This window comes from Cryptomeria japonica, chromosome 10, assembly GCF_030272615.1.
Source record: "Cryptomeria japonica chromosome 10, Sugi_1.0, whole genome shotgun sequence".
NCBI lineage: Eukaryota > Viridiplantae > Streptophyta > Pinopsida > Cupressales > Cupressaceae > Cryptomeria > Cryptomeria japonica.
The window spans coordinates 496,147,758-496,163,220 of NC_081414.1; the positions used below are offsets into that span (position 1 = coordinate 496,147,758).

Below are 15,463 nucleotides of genomic sequence, written 5' to 3' on the forward strand. Positions count from 1 at the left end.
AAATTAATTAAAGATTTGAATTTTCCACTTCTAAATTTTTGAACTTTTCAAATAATTTGAATGTCAAAAGAAAAACATGCTTTCTAAAACATTTTGTGCCATATGCGATTTCCATGGAATAAGTGTTTTTTTCTTAATAGAAAGAATGAAATTTGCAATGATTTTGTTACATGTGTGTATGTTTGTGTGCAAATATGTATAAGTACAAAATGTTACAGGCTACTTTTCAACATGCATTCTAGCAACTAGATGGATGGATCTGATCACAATTTACATATGGCTGGTACTTTTTTATAACAGAAAAATTCAACATGTATAAAGGACCAAGTAAATAAGGTATACAGTATAATAAATGAAATTAGAACATTATTTAACTAGCCATCTTACAGACCTGTCCATATTTACTTGGCCCCAATGAGGTGGTTACAGTTGTACTTCATGAGCCATCCTTTTTTATTTTCTACAGTTGATTAGTTCATGATTATTTGGGCTATTTTTAGCTGTTGACACATAATACATATAATGACCACAAATTTGTAAAATTGCTGATGAATAATTTATTTGTGGTTATATAGCCTTATGATCTGTTATTGCAGTGCATTTGAACCAAAGAGGTTATGGTTTGTTCTTTACAGCTGCAAAGGAATTGCATAAGATTTTCCTTTTTTTCTTGAGACTCGACCTATATTTTGTTCTTAAGACCCATCTATAACGTCTTATCTATAATGCTGGGATTAAAGGCAGTTTCATTTCTACTTTCCAAGATGGAGGGGATTTTGTTTCTTCTGCTAATAGTTTACATTTTGTTTGATGCAGGTACAACTGAGGCTTTTTTGCATGCAGTTGGGACCAACCGGCAGCTTCTTTGGTCAAATGTTTCACTTGTGCTGTTCTCTGTTATTTATGTTTGCTTGAATATTATACTTGTTCAGAGGGCCGGGGCTGTTGGGCTTATCCTTGCAAATTTCATAAGTATCCTTTTCTTACAACTCTTTTATTGTGCCTTTGTTATTGCTTGCGTTGCTCATGCTTTTTCAATGCATAGAATTGAGTATTGTGCATTTGGGTTGCAGTTTCTCACAGGACACATCCTGTGTTGTTATTTTTTCAGGTTGAATTTACATAGCACAATTCCACAGGATATTTACTTTGTTGTCTGAATGAATGGCACTCAATTCTCATGTCTGGAATATGGGCCATGGTAAACATGGGATAAACGTCTAAACTTAATAGATTTAATGAATTTACTTTATTGCAAGAGAAGAATGACAGCAATATATTGCAGTCCACAAGATATCAAGAGCAGAATAACAGAATTAATATGCTCGTAAGAGCAGAATAGAGGAGACCATACAATATGAGTGAAAAGAAAGTGGAGACTTAATATTAAATTTAGCCACTATAAACAGCAAAGCTCCAAAAGTCTTACAACAAGAACAAAATTTCTAAGTTGCCGGTACTGGTACAGGTGCCTGAGTACGGCAATTTTTTTCCTTGGGTACTGGTACGGGTACCCGAGTACGGCAATTTTTTTCCTTGGGTACTGGTACGGGTATCCTAGTACGGCAATTTTTTTTCTTGGGGTATTGGTATGGGTACCCTAGTACGGCAATTTCTAAGTTGTCGGTACTAGTACAGGTACCCCAGTACTAGAATTCAGTCTCTAGGAGCCTTGGATCTTGGATCAATGCCAAATGCCAAAATGGTAGTGATAAAGATAAATATTAAATGCCAATCGATAGTTCAAATTTTCAATATTATGTCATATGCTATATAATATATATCATATATGTCTAGGATCACGATTCAAATGAAAATCATTACAATTACAAAATTGACAATCAAAAATAATAATTGTCTTCAATCTTCATCGATCATCAAAAGGATCTAGATCAAGATCATCATTTGCTTCAAGTTCAACATCATTTGAACCACAAGTAAATGCATTGCCTCTTCCACCAGGTGCATCATGTGTAAGTGTCTCATCATCATCATCATCATCATCATTATATTGACTCTAGCAAGCTCTTGAATAGATGCATCCAAGTTAGTACGCTCAAGGGCTATATTTCAATGCTTCATTGACCCATCCTTGTAGTGTTCTTTCTTATGTGATAGAAAATGAAAATTGGAATGAGGAAACCAAGTCTTCTGCTTTTTTTGCAGCGAACCTGTTATGATTCATTGAGTGGATAAAGGAGTATGCATTTCAATTTTGTTTAGTGGAAGAAGAGCTTGCAACGTGTTGAAATTGGAGAGAAAACCAACACAACTTAAAAATAAAAAATACTTTTGACAGAATCTTGATTGCAAGAGTTTGGAGGAACAAATAATATTGCCCATTTAGATACCACCATGTACAAGCATCTAGAGTGTATTGGTCTTGAAGAGCACAAGGACTATGATCTCATCTTGAGATGAACAAGCCAAACTCTTTCCTAACATGTTCCACCACTTTTGGATATGAGAAGAGTCTTTTGAATGCCTTCTTGTACCCATTAGCATCTTCACTATCTGTATATGGTGGAGTTCTCCCCGGCAAAAAAAGTATCTAAGGCATGTCCACAAAAGGAACCTAACCTCCAAGATCCAAGGCTCTTAGAGTGTGAATTCCTTCTATGATAGTAGTCCTATAGTATTTGGGAGATAATGCATATGCAAGGTGCAATGGTGTCTTCATATTGATCCAACAATGATGAATGATTTTTTCTACACTGAAAAAATATTTCTTTGGGGTCATTCTCTTTTTGTGCTATTTATGCCCTTTATTTTTTCTATCATGGAGTCTGATAGGCCAACACTATGGCAAAGAATAAGAAAGATTTAATGCTTTATGATGAATTTCAGTTCGGTCTATATGTGTCAACCTGGAGGTGTAAACTTGTGAAAGATATCGTGGCTATTTGCACAAGGGCTGTAGGTAGCGAGATGAGTGGGGTTTAAGTGCAACTAGAAAACAAAACCTATTGCAAATTGAAATAAAACTGGGGACAAGAACTGTCACTTCTTGGCGATAGGATCTGTTCTATTCTATTCAAGTGATAGGATCTGCGCAACAAACTCGGAAACATACAGATCGCAAAATTAAATCTGAAACATGGAAAACAATTGAAATTAAATACCAACTGCAAACATTACTATATCTATTTCTAATGTTTAACCAATCCAAACAATGCTAAAATAATAAAAACACACTTGCAGAAATAAAATATGTACATTCGTCCAGCAGCTGAAGAGTGGGCTCCCTTCTGTTTACCTCACTGGGTAAACAGGAAGAATACAGAAATCGAACAGCAATGTACAATGCAAATATAAAAGAAGTACCAGAATAAGCTTTCCATTAATGTCAAAGGATGTTCATATTATATCTGTCGTCAACATTACATGTCACACGACTAACATTACATACCACAACACCCGGAGGTGATACAATATATGATTGCCGAAGGGGTGCGACCCAACCGTCGCGACTCCAACTACCTACCTGTCGGCTAACTAACTATTGATAATTAACATTACTAACTATACACTTTTTCCCGATAACATCATCCCCCCCAAGAAAAGAAGTCGACTCCGACGACTTAATACAAAATAGAGATGAATGGCAGGAACTACTGACGCTAGTCGGGCCCAGATCTTATACACTTGCTGCGTCCTCGCCTGAAAACCTTTTCTGCTACCAGCCAATGCTCAAGTGCGGATTTCACCAATATGGCTTCCTTGGCCATCACAATCCTCCTGTGCCTAACCCAAACTTGTCTGCAAAACACGTTTTTCAGTCTCAGCTTCCACCCACTGCTACTCAATTGATATGGTCTCCCTAGCCAATTTGTCCTCGATAGCCACCCGTGCTGCTCTCCCGGCATCCAACTCCTGGGTACGCTGAACTAAGTCTCACGCGACTATTGCCTCCAACCTGGTGGTCAGCTCCTCCCGAGCCCTCTATGCATCCACCACGGCAACCTCACGTCCCACCGAGACATCCTCCGAGTTCCTCAAAGCGTACCAGTCATGCCTGGAGGTGGCCACAATCCGTTGGCACAAATGCTAGGAGACACCTCAAATCCTCCATCACACTCCCCAAAGGCTAAAAACTGAACTGAATAACTCCCTGGTGTCATACAACTGTGTGGACCTGCAATGCCTTCCCTCAAACTCTGTTTGTTCCCAACCTCCAAATTCGTCTCCCTCTACGGCTTATGGCATTCCCGCCAATGCTTAGCTGCAGGCTTCCTTCTCACAGTGCGAACAAGCACAACACTTCCCGTGGTATTCTGTAGCTCCAAAATAAACTGGGGGTCTGGGGGCAACGCCCCCAGCGGGGTCGAGGGGCAGCGCCCCCGCGGGGTCTGGGGCAGCGCCCCAGCGGGGTCGAGGGGCAGCGCCCCCGCGGGGTCGAGGGGCAGCGCCCCCGCGGGGTCCTGGGGCAGCGCCAACACCAATTTACAACCTTCAGAACCCCATGAAAGTCCATGGCGCACTGCATTTCTGTGATATTTTATGATGTCAAAAACCCTTCTTCTACACTCCAATATTTTCAGTGTCCAGGCTCCAGATGTCATCGAATCATTTTTCAATCCGTCGTCGTTTTTTTTTTTTTAGGCACTGTAATGTCCCGCCATACCACCTCCAATCGTGCGGTGACTTCCCTACTTCGTGCGGTGTAATTGGTTCTTTCTGCATTTGTGCGGTGATTGTCTTCCCTTCGGCTGCTTTTCTTCCTTCGGCATGTGCGGCTTTCCCTTTGGTAGCTTTTTATCTCCTTCGGCATGTGCGGCTTTCCCTTCGGTAGCTTTTTATCTCCTTCGGCATGTGCGGCTTTCCCTTCGGTAGCTTTTTATCTCCTTCGGCGGTTTTCCCTTCGGTAGGCGGCTTTATGCCCACGCGGCCCTTCGCGGCTTCCACCGCACGATGGGCTCCACCTTCGGTGGTGCCACCGCACGGTGGCTTCCACCTTCGGTGGTGCCACCGCACGGTGGGTTCCACCTTCGGTGGTGCCACCGCACGGTGGTGTCCATCGTTGGTGGTGCCACCGTACGGTGGTCTCTTTTCCTTCGTTTTTCTTTCTTTCTCTTTCTCTTTTTTTTTTGACCGTACGGTCGCCTGTCATACGACCGTACGGTTTTTTTTTTTTTTTTTTTTCCTCCTCTCCTAATTTAGATGTCTTAGAAAGTCATCTGTTCGGGTCCCGTGTCTCTGGGATTGCCCTTCATCCTTCTCGGTTTTCCTCGCTCGACAGTCTCCTGTTTTGGTCCTATACCTGGCGAGTCGCCTGCGCGGCCTCTCGAGTCTCCTTCCATCCTCTCGGGTCCCCCTCCGGACTCTCGAGTGTCTGTCTGGCCTCTCGGGTCCCCTGCGCGCTTCGCGTGGTAAGGTTTCAATTTGTACCCGTTGGTGGCCAATCTATTTTCACTGGTCATTGAAAGACCTGGAACCACAAATTCTACAGGGACCACGACCTCCTTCCCGTACATAAGAAGAAGAAGGATAATAAAGATTTTGAAGGCTGCGGCCTTCCACACAGGGTTCCAATCGGTGCCGACACTCTTCGGATTATTTACGTCGCCAGGGTTTGGGGCGTCTCCCTTCCAATATTCTTTGTATTCCGGCAGGTACACCTCTGTTGGTTGCTCTGGTTCCTCTACTTCGAGCCTGTAGCTTTGGAACATTTCGTAATCTTCCATCTGCCAATGGAAGAGCCCGTTAAGTGAGCATCTCTCATCTTCAGAACATCCCTCCAATTCTAGCACCCCTTCACTGTTCGGCTCCATCGCGTTCTTGCCCTTACTTTCATCGGGACCCCCTTCCCCTTTATTAGAGTCCTCCGAGTCGGAAGAGGCGAGCTCTTCGCCGACATTTTGGGTGTGTAGGTCAATGGTATATTTTCGCCCTCCCTTCTCCATGGAAAGTGTATTTTTCTTCCAGTTGTGGTTTACCCTTGCGTTGATCAACCACACTCTCCCCAGGATGGCGTCATAGCCTTTCTTCTTCGAGGGAATGACCACGAAATCTAACAAGAATGGTTGCGTACCAATTGTCACTTGCTGGGCCATCAACAGGCCCAGTGGCTTAATGCCTTGTTGGTCCGCTCCCACCAGGTTGAATGTGGGTGGCCACAGGGTGGGCTTCCCCAGCCGCTTCCATGTTTCTTCTGGTAGTACATTCACCCCAGATCCACCGTCCACAATGGTGTCCTTCAGAATGGTCCCACAGATACCCATTTCTACCACAGCTGGGTGTCTACCACTGCTCAAGGCTAGTAACATCGGGTCAGTCGAAGGGCTGACGGAAACCTCCACCTGTGGTGTACTCTTCGTAGCGGTGGCGGGAACCCCTACCTGTGGTGCACTCGACAATGCGGTGCTTTGCACATTGGTGAGGATGGCAGTCCTCAATTGTGGCATAGAGTCTAGAAGGTCTTTTACCTTTATCGGCACCTCTATCTGCAAGATTTGCCCAATGATGTTATTTTCCACTTCCGTACGGAATGATGTACTCGCCACCTCGTTGTCCCGTCGTTCGGTTGTCATCTCACGTTCAATATTGGCCTTTGCCTCCCGTAATCTCTCCTTCTCCGTACGGGGGTCGGGATAAGTGGCTTTTTTCGTCTGGGCGCGGGTGATCGCCAATACTTCTTTCTCACCAGTCTTCTCAGCCTTCTCAATGTTGAGGAGATTCACCCCTGCCTGCGGGCAATTTGCGTCCTCATGGTCGCCTGGCCCACACCAACGGCAGAGGTGCTGAGGGGTGGCTTCCTTCGTGCAATCACGGGCGAAGTGCCCCCACTGATTACAGGCCCTACATTGGATAATTGGCCGGCCCTTGGCGTCATACTGGAGACGGCTTCCGTTATTGGTATTGTTGCTATTCCTTCCACCGCCGCGTCTGTTGTCCCGGTATCCTCCAGATGATGCATTATTGTTTGCCTCCGATGTGGATGGCTGCTCCTGCGCAAAGAGCACTTGCTGGTTACGTGCCTTCAGATTGTATGGACATTCCTTCGTAGAATGCCCCATAATCTGGCAGATGTCGCAGAATGCCTTCTTGGGACAGGCACCTTTCGTGTGGCCGCTCTCCTTACACTCCGTGCACCATAGTTCATCGTCCTTACTTGTAGTCCCCTTCATTGTCTTAAATTCTTTTAACATCCTTTCCATATCTTTTTGAAGGGCTGTGACTTTCTTCCTCGGCTTCTCGTCACTACTACTCTCTTCTTCCGATGTGTCATCATCTTCAGATGATGATGAAGATCTATTCTTCTTCTTTTTGGCCGTCTTATTTTCACTTTCCAGGTCCATGGCCCGGTTGTATGCGTCGTCGTAGGATGTTGGAGGCACAATTTTCATCTTCCGTCGTAGCTTAGGGTTCAAACCCTCGACAAACCACCTCTTCTTCAAGCCATCGGCCGGTTGGCTTTCCATTTTCCCGACTAACTCTTTTAGTCGGCGCCCGTACGCCCGTACGGTCTCCTTCTTTCCTTGCTTTGTTCCGTAGATTTCGGAAACTATCTCGTTATCATCTCGGAGAAGCCGGAATTCCTTCTCGAATGCCTTCTTCAATTCATCCCACGTAGTTACACTGGTTTTATCCAAGTCTGCATACCAGTCAATAGCCACTCCTCTCAGTGTGGCGGGGAACTGCTTCATCCATTCATCCTGGTCAGTCACCCCGTTGGCTGTCCAGATGGTTTCGCATGTACGGCAATGCCGTGCGGGATCATCTTTGCTATCCCCGTTGAATTTGGGTAACTTCTGTTTGGTCGCCATTGATGGAAATCGTCTACTTGGAGGTGGTTGTGGCTGTGTCTGCCCTCCGGTGCTGCTCCCTCCGATGCTGCTGATGCCTCCTGTGGTGGTGACCAAAGGTACGGTGTTCTGCCTTGTACCTACCGTGCGGTTACTTCCTCCGATGCCGCTGATGTCTCCTGTGGTGGTGACCGAAGGTACAGTGTTCTGCCTTATACCTACCGTGCGGTTAACTTCCCCTTCGTCGTCACCCGTGCCAGGCTCCCTTCGGTGATCCTCCCTTTGTGGCACTTCGTCGTCACCCGTGCCCGGCTCCCTTCGGTGATCCTCCCTTTGTGGCGTGAGAGATAAGTTTTTGAACCGATCTCGAGTCTCTTCAACTAGTTCTCTCCGTAACCTAGTTTCCTCCAGAAACTCTTCAAGGCTTCTCGCTCTACCGTAGTCTGGCGACGCGTAGAAATTCCCCTCGGCTTCTGCACCTTCCGTGACACCTCCTTGGTTCCCTTCGGGCAACCCTTCGGCAGGTTGTCCTTCGGCAAGTTGCCTCAGCCTCCGTCTACGTTCTACACGTTGTTCCAGAATCAAAGCCTTCTGCGCAGCCTCCCACTCGTCGGTTTCTAATTTCTTATTTCTGTCTTTATTCAGTAAATTGGGCATTAATTGTGGTACAATTTCATGTTTCTCAACACATAAATCAAAACACAACACGTCTTTATTAATTCATTCTTTTGTATACAATCAACATAATTCTTCTGCTTCTAACAGTGTTCTTTATTTCTCTCCTTTCACAATTTAAGGATTATTTGTCCTTTGTCGGTCTTCCCTACGTCCGTCATCCTGGCGCTCATGAAATTCTCGTAAAATTTGCTGTCGTCGGTTCTCCGAGTTTACTTCACCAACGGGTAGGCCCATTGTGTCTGTGCGCCATCCGTGTCTTCCATTCCTGAGTTCGTCTAGGCAACAGCGCCAAATGTTTACCTCACTGGGTAAACAGGAAGAATACAGAAATCGAACAGCAATGTACAATGCAAATATAAAAGAAGTACCAGAATAAGCTTTCCATTAATGTCAAAGGATGTTCATATTATATCTGTCGTCAACATTACATGTCACACGACTAACATTACATACCACAACACCCGGAGGTGATACAATATATGATTGCCGAAGGGGTGCGACCCAACCGTCGCGACTCCAACTACCTACCCGTCGGCTAACTAACTATTGATAATTAACATTACTAACTATACACTTTTTCCCGATAACACCTTCCTCCCAATTGCTGGAGGAAGAAAATAATCAGAGAACTTTCGAGTTCAACTCAGAACAACAATATTGAATTTCTAAATAATACGATTTCATACATTCATCCAGCAGCTGAAGAGTGGGCGCCATTCCTCCCAGTTGCCGGAGGAAGAAAATAATCAGAGAACTTTCGAGTTCAACTCAGAACAACAATATTGAATTTCTGAATAATACGATTTCATACATTCTTCCTCAGAAATCTATGTACACTATATTCTGCTCTCTGCAATTTGCGTTAGAGCTGGTATATATACAGTTGCAAGCTATAACAGCTATGTTAAATAATAGATAGTTTGTTTGGGCATGTGGCCAACAAACTAGAGACTAATGATTCCTGTGAAACCATGATTCCTATCCACATATTAAAAACAGACTTTATTACACCCGTAGCTAGAAATGGGAAAGGATACAATTTTGATTGTGTTTACATAGCTGGCCACATAAAAAACATGTCTGTTACAATAGCAGCTAAAATAGGAAATGATACATTGGCAGGTTTTTCCTCCACGCAGGATTTGGCAATGATCTCAACCACGAGTTTCTCTCATTTAGCTCTTTATACCAATCACTTGTGTCGTTCTCATGTACAATTAGCATCAATGAGAAAAACTTTGGTTACCATAGGAATAGGAGTCAGCCACATAGAAGAGCACACGTTGTATTTTTGTGAAGAAGGTGACACGAAGGCTCCTGTCAAAAAGGTGACAGGAAGTCTACATGCTGCAACAATACTTATTAGTAAAAACAATCAATAATTAATTTCCATATTTTACCTCAAAACTAAATTAAATATCACTTATTAATATTTAATCATATGTAACGTAAATGGTAGAATTATATTAAAATGGAATGGAAGTTGAATGTAGGAATGGCTACAAAGGCATATGAAATAGGCCAAAATATAGGATAAAATGGAACACAATTGGCTCTCATAAAAGTCCATGCCATCATAGATTTTCCCCAAACATGGCTGATCTATATCAAGAAAATTGATCATACTCATGTTAGGCTCAATGAAATTCAAAACATTCCACATGAGCCCACCAATCCTCATCTAGGATCAATGACTTGACCTTCTGGGCCCTCTCTGAATTTGATTGCTTCCAAATACTCCATTGCTTACTAATAACCATGGCACCCAATGCCTCTCACACCTTCACATGTCTTAAATGATCATGTGATGCAAATTGGGTCTCAACAACCTAGGAGGACATGTCTTAAATGATCATGTGATGCAAATCGGGTCTCAACAACCTAGGAGGCTAGGATCATGTAAAAAATATGTTAATAATACATTAAGATATATTATATACATATTAAACATGGCATCAATAAAATTTTAAAAAGATAATAATTAAATTAAATTTACCTTCAACAATTCCAACCTCGAGAAAGTCTTGAAAATGCCTTGTGGCATATGGTGGTTTGTCACAAACATTTGGATCTCCTCACCCTCTTGGTATATATCTTTGACCCACTCTATTTGAGTGCCAATTGTTTGCATCACCAAGCTAAGGGAGTGTATGGTGCATGATATCAAAAAAATGTGGTCATATCTTTCCTCAACCAAAGCACCTGCAGCCCTACATTTTTTTGCATCATTTGTAATGATTTGGACAACATTTTCAAGACCCATCTCTATGGACTCAATGAGGATTTTAGAAATGAATTCTGCATCTTTGATTTGCTCCTCACAATCATCTGCCTTCAAAAATATTGCCCCTTTGGTGGACACAACAAATAAATGCAATGTGCAACACCTGCAGCCCTGCATTTTTTTGCATTGTTTGGAATGATTTGGACGAGATTTTCAAGAACCATCTCTATGGACTCAATGAAGATTTTAGAAATGAATTCTGCATCTTTGATTTGCTCCTCACAATCAACTGCCTTAAAAAATATTGCCCCTTTGGCGGACACAAGATTAACATTTATTAAAGGATGGTTTTTGCAATCTTTGCATCCTTCACAAGTAATAGAAACTCCCATTTCAATCCAAGAATTCCTATTTGGTTTGAGTGATGTCTCTACAATTTTTTTTTCTCTTGCAATAAGGTGGTGCACACCTTTTCATACGCAGGACCTGTGAAACCAAAAGGTGCACTATTGATTGCTGCCATCATTTCCCACTAATATGGTGCTCTCACCTAGTTGAAAGGAAGATCATTAGCATAAATGCAATGTGCAACTTTTTCCTCTGCAACGTCTCTTGTTTCATTTTGAAATGCCTTGTCCAATGGGCCTATTTTAGGGAAAGGAATGGGATCTTCTACTTGGATAGAGGGTGTCTCCAAGAAAGGATGTTGGGAGGCCATTACTTATTGAAAATCTTTAGGTAAAGTCATTGATTTTTTCTTTGCTAAAGGATGAGATCTTAGTTTTTCTCTTTCAACTGCAGCATTGGCTTCTTCTTTTTCTCTAATTTATGCCATAATATTTTCATTTGGCAACCTCTTCTTATCTGGCCCTTCACATACTCTAATCCCTTTCCCACTAATGCCACAAAAGTGAAGTTTCACTCAATAATACGAGCTCTTAAAGTTGGTTTTACACCCATTACAATTCCAAATGTATTCCTCACCTCTTGGAAGTTGTTCAAGCATTGTAGTATGTTTCCATAAAGAAGATGCTTTATCAATTTAAAAATTTTTGTTTGCATCCACACCCACTAAACTTGAACTAGTGGCCATTCTTGCAATTTGATTTTGTTGTTATCAGAAATTATACAATTTTAAATTTCAAAAAAAAAATAAAAAAATGCAAGCCTACAATATGTACAAACTAACTAAAGATCAAAATGAACAACAAATAGTGAAACTTCTTTCTTTTTTTTCTAAAACAGAAAAATATTTTTTTTGAAAAAATTCATCAAAAACTTGAAAACATTTGTTAAAGACAAAAGAATAGGGGAAAATGCTTACCTTAGATGATTAAATCTCCTTTGTGCACGATATCTTTGCTTCTTTGGCACTCCCCAATCAATCACTAAAAAAAAAACCAGCTGCCCTTCAAAGTGCCAAAATGAGAAGTGAGAGTAAAGAGAGCAAAATTTTCTTTGTATTGGGCAAAATGATGCTTTTAGTAGTGTTTTAGGGTTTGGATGCAAAAATAAAACTTTTTGATTGCTTTTTGGTGCTAAGCGTTTTTGGATACTCGCGGGTGCGCCTAGGCACAGCCAAGGTGTGCCCCAGATGCTTTGAGTTCCTTGTAGGTATGTGCCAAAACTTTTTGATTGCTTTTTGGTGCTAAGTGCTTTTGGGTACTTGCAGGTGCGCCTAGGCACAGCCAGGGTGTGCCCCAGATGCTTTGAGTTCCTTGAGGGTATGCGCCCGCATACCCACAAGGAACTTGAGGCATCCAGAGCGTACCCATGGGCAAACCCGATCCCAAATGAACCAGGTACAAGTGAAGGACACCTTATAGGCATACTCAGTAACTTATCAAAATTTGCAAAATGATCAACATGTAACCACTACCGTCCATGTATAACATAACTAGGCTATGGTGATCCCATAGTTCCAATCATAGTTCACAAACTCGGACTCAAAATGTACTAAAAATTAAAATCTCTTAAAGAAACATATTTATTTTGAAAAAAATCTACGAAACCCGGGGACGCAGCAGTGTGGCCTTTGGGCATTTTGAATGTTATTTCTTTAATATCTATTATGATATGCATATTGACAATGTGAATGAATTGAAATTCTGAATTATGAGTGCATATTGAGTATTGAGTATATTGATAATGTTGTATGTTCGATGCTTGCATTCTAAAATGTTTTCATAGTATCATACACATGCTATATCCATGTTTTCATATGAATATAATGTATAGATGCATGCTTTATCCATGTTTTCATATGAACATTTAGAATTTTCCTATATATTTTAAATTTTCCCTATATTTTATATAGCCGTCCCCTTTGCCGTCCCCCCCCCGTCCCCAAATTTGGGAAAAAAAATTGCCGTCCCAGAAACTCGTCCCCCCGTCCCGGAAACTTGGGGTAACGTAGAAAAAAATTCAATTACAAAATGTATTAAATTAAAAATTGACATCTCCAAAGAGAAAATGCATGGTTTTATAACAAAAACATGTGAAAAATGTGTTTTAACCAATGTTTTACCTACGTCGGCATGTTTACCCTCTTTTTTTGTGTCTGTAAAAACTCGCCCAGCAAAAAAAATAGAGTACTCACAGAGTTTGCAAATTATGTTTCCAATTATGCCAACTAGTATCGTAATAATTACATGTAGGAACTAACAAATGATAAGTCAAAGTTTATGTGTGCCATAAGCTGGCCAGTCCATAAGTTGATACATCCAATGGGTTAAAAGCATAACAGTACAATTCCAGATATTAGGTGGTAGCTTTAGTCTATAAGTGTCTCAACTCTCATTCATTAGCATTTCTAGAGTCGGAAATCATATTATACTATTATCAATCCCCCCTCCGTGCATGCACCAATGTAAGTCCCATTTAACAACAAACATTTGTAGCCCATTTATTGCGAGATCCTATTCTGACTGAAAAGTTGAATGTTAGGCTTTTTATACTTTAACTAGAACTTTTTTATGGTTCATTTTGTATTGGAAGTTCAAATGAAAAGGATTGCATCACTGTTTTATGGATGTGTTGCTATAGGGTGCAATATACTGTGTCAATCTATATTTGTACCTTAACTTTATCCTAAGATATGCTGTTGCGGATCACATACTCATTAGTGTTCATTAAAATATTTTTCAAGGTAAGCATTCAAATTCTATCCTATTCTACTATATCCAGACTACATAAACTTGAAGAATGCAGGGAATCAGCAAAGTGAAGATATCCTAAACTCTGTTATGGATTTTACATTGCAATTTGTGGTTGAACAGGATACATCTTCCTTCAGTATGCTTCAGTGGTTACCGTCGTCCAAAGTTCTTGCAGGTTTTTGCATTGCAGGCATTCTGACACGTATTTCTGAAAGCAAATTAGTGGACCATCAAAATTTCTTCCCTTCAGCAGCCATACATGTCAGCATGGGTTGCGCTTGTTTTGCAATTCTGTCTGTTATGATGTATCCTTTACTATGTTTTCGTTACTATATAATATATTGGTTGCAAATTTTCTTTCATGCTACTTTTCATTGTAAATTTCATATACATTTTTTTATTCTGGGAAAAGTTTCACAGGAGTTTTTAGGCACAATAAAAAATGACAAAGAAATGTTGAAGTAAATGGGAAAGTCAATTTTCTACTATTTTGTTTGTTGTGTGTTTCTAAACGATTTATATCCACCTTTTTTACACTATTATTTGCAAGTTTCCTTGATCTAATTCGTGGCACAGATATCATTATGAGAGAGTTTTCATTCGCCAAATCGTTGATCTCCGCAAATCCAGAGATGTCCATATGGACTAGCTGATGACAATGCATTGTTAACACTGGATCAGAGGCTTTTTTAATTTTAAGATGCAGAACTAGTTGTATTCATGCAACTTGATAATTCTGGGTGTTGATGCCAGAAGGGGCAGACCACCTTTGATGAATTACTAACCTAGGAAAGGTTTACATGTGTTTTTTTTCTTTTGTAGTAAATCTTTATAGAGACTGAAGATATCGGGGATCATGAACTGTTTTGGTAATACAGTAATTTACTTTTTGCACATTTAAAATATGAAACAAAATAACAATATGTGAATTTGATTTGTTCAAAGTTCAAACCACGAAGTGGAATGAAGTTCCTGGATTTGATAGGGGTGACTAAATATCTCATTTTTTTTATTACAAGTTAAACTTAATCTGATGAAAGTTGTTACAATTTATTCTTGAAAGTTGAAAGAACCAAGTAGCATGTAGAGAAGATGATTGAGATTAACTTTAAGCGTATTTCTGCTTAGATGGTAATTGGTCATTATATACAACCACTACATAACATGAACAAAACTTTGAAACATGTAGCCAATCATTTCACCACTTTGTCACTGAAATATGCATGCCCAGAAATGAAGCCTAGTGAAAACAGCATTCTTTCCTGCCCATCAGTGAGCAAATATGTCAAAATCATTAGCTTGTTCAAGTAACCCTAGTCCTGTTACATTTCACCAAACCTCCTTGCCAATTTTCAATCATGATATTTGGAGAAGCAAAGTAGTAGAGAATTACATGAAAGGGGTTATAAACCTTACAGCGGAAGTGGTTTGTAAAGACAGACTTTTCATAAAACAAGAAGAAAGAATTGATGCTTTAAATAATTCTTTTGACTGTTTGAGCTCAATTATATAGCAGGAAGAAAAAGTTCAAAAGGCTATGAATTGTTGCTCTAAACAATTGAATTTACTATATGAGCATAAATATAGAGCAGGAAGAAAAAGGTTTAAAGACTTTATATTAGTTCCTTTTATAAAAAGGTTGTGTTGGACCCATTACT

The 15,463-nt window shown here is 40.7% G+C and overlaps 1 protein-coding gene across 1 annotated transcript in view; it reads left to right on the forward strand.

Annotated features, from left to right (window-relative positions):
• The window catches only part of LOC131039398 (uncharacterized), a 138,889-nt gene extending 124,112 nt beyond the window's left edge, over positions 1 to 14,777 (forward strand). Inside the window, exons 11-14 of the mRNA XM_057972129.2 lie at positions 817 to 972; positions 13,743 to 13,795; positions 13,926 to 14,110; positions 14,382 to 14,777. Of these exons, the coding sequence (XP_057828112.1) occupies positions 817 to 972; positions 13,743 to 13,795; positions 13,926 to 14,110; positions 14,382 to 14,454 (467 nt within the window). The 3' untranslated portion in view covers positions 14,455 to 14,777. The remainder of the gene's footprint in view (positions 1 to 816; positions 973 to 13,742; positions 13,796 to 13,925; positions 14,111 to 14,381) is intronic.
• The last annotated feature ends 686 nt before the right edge of the window (positions 14,778 to 15,463 follow it).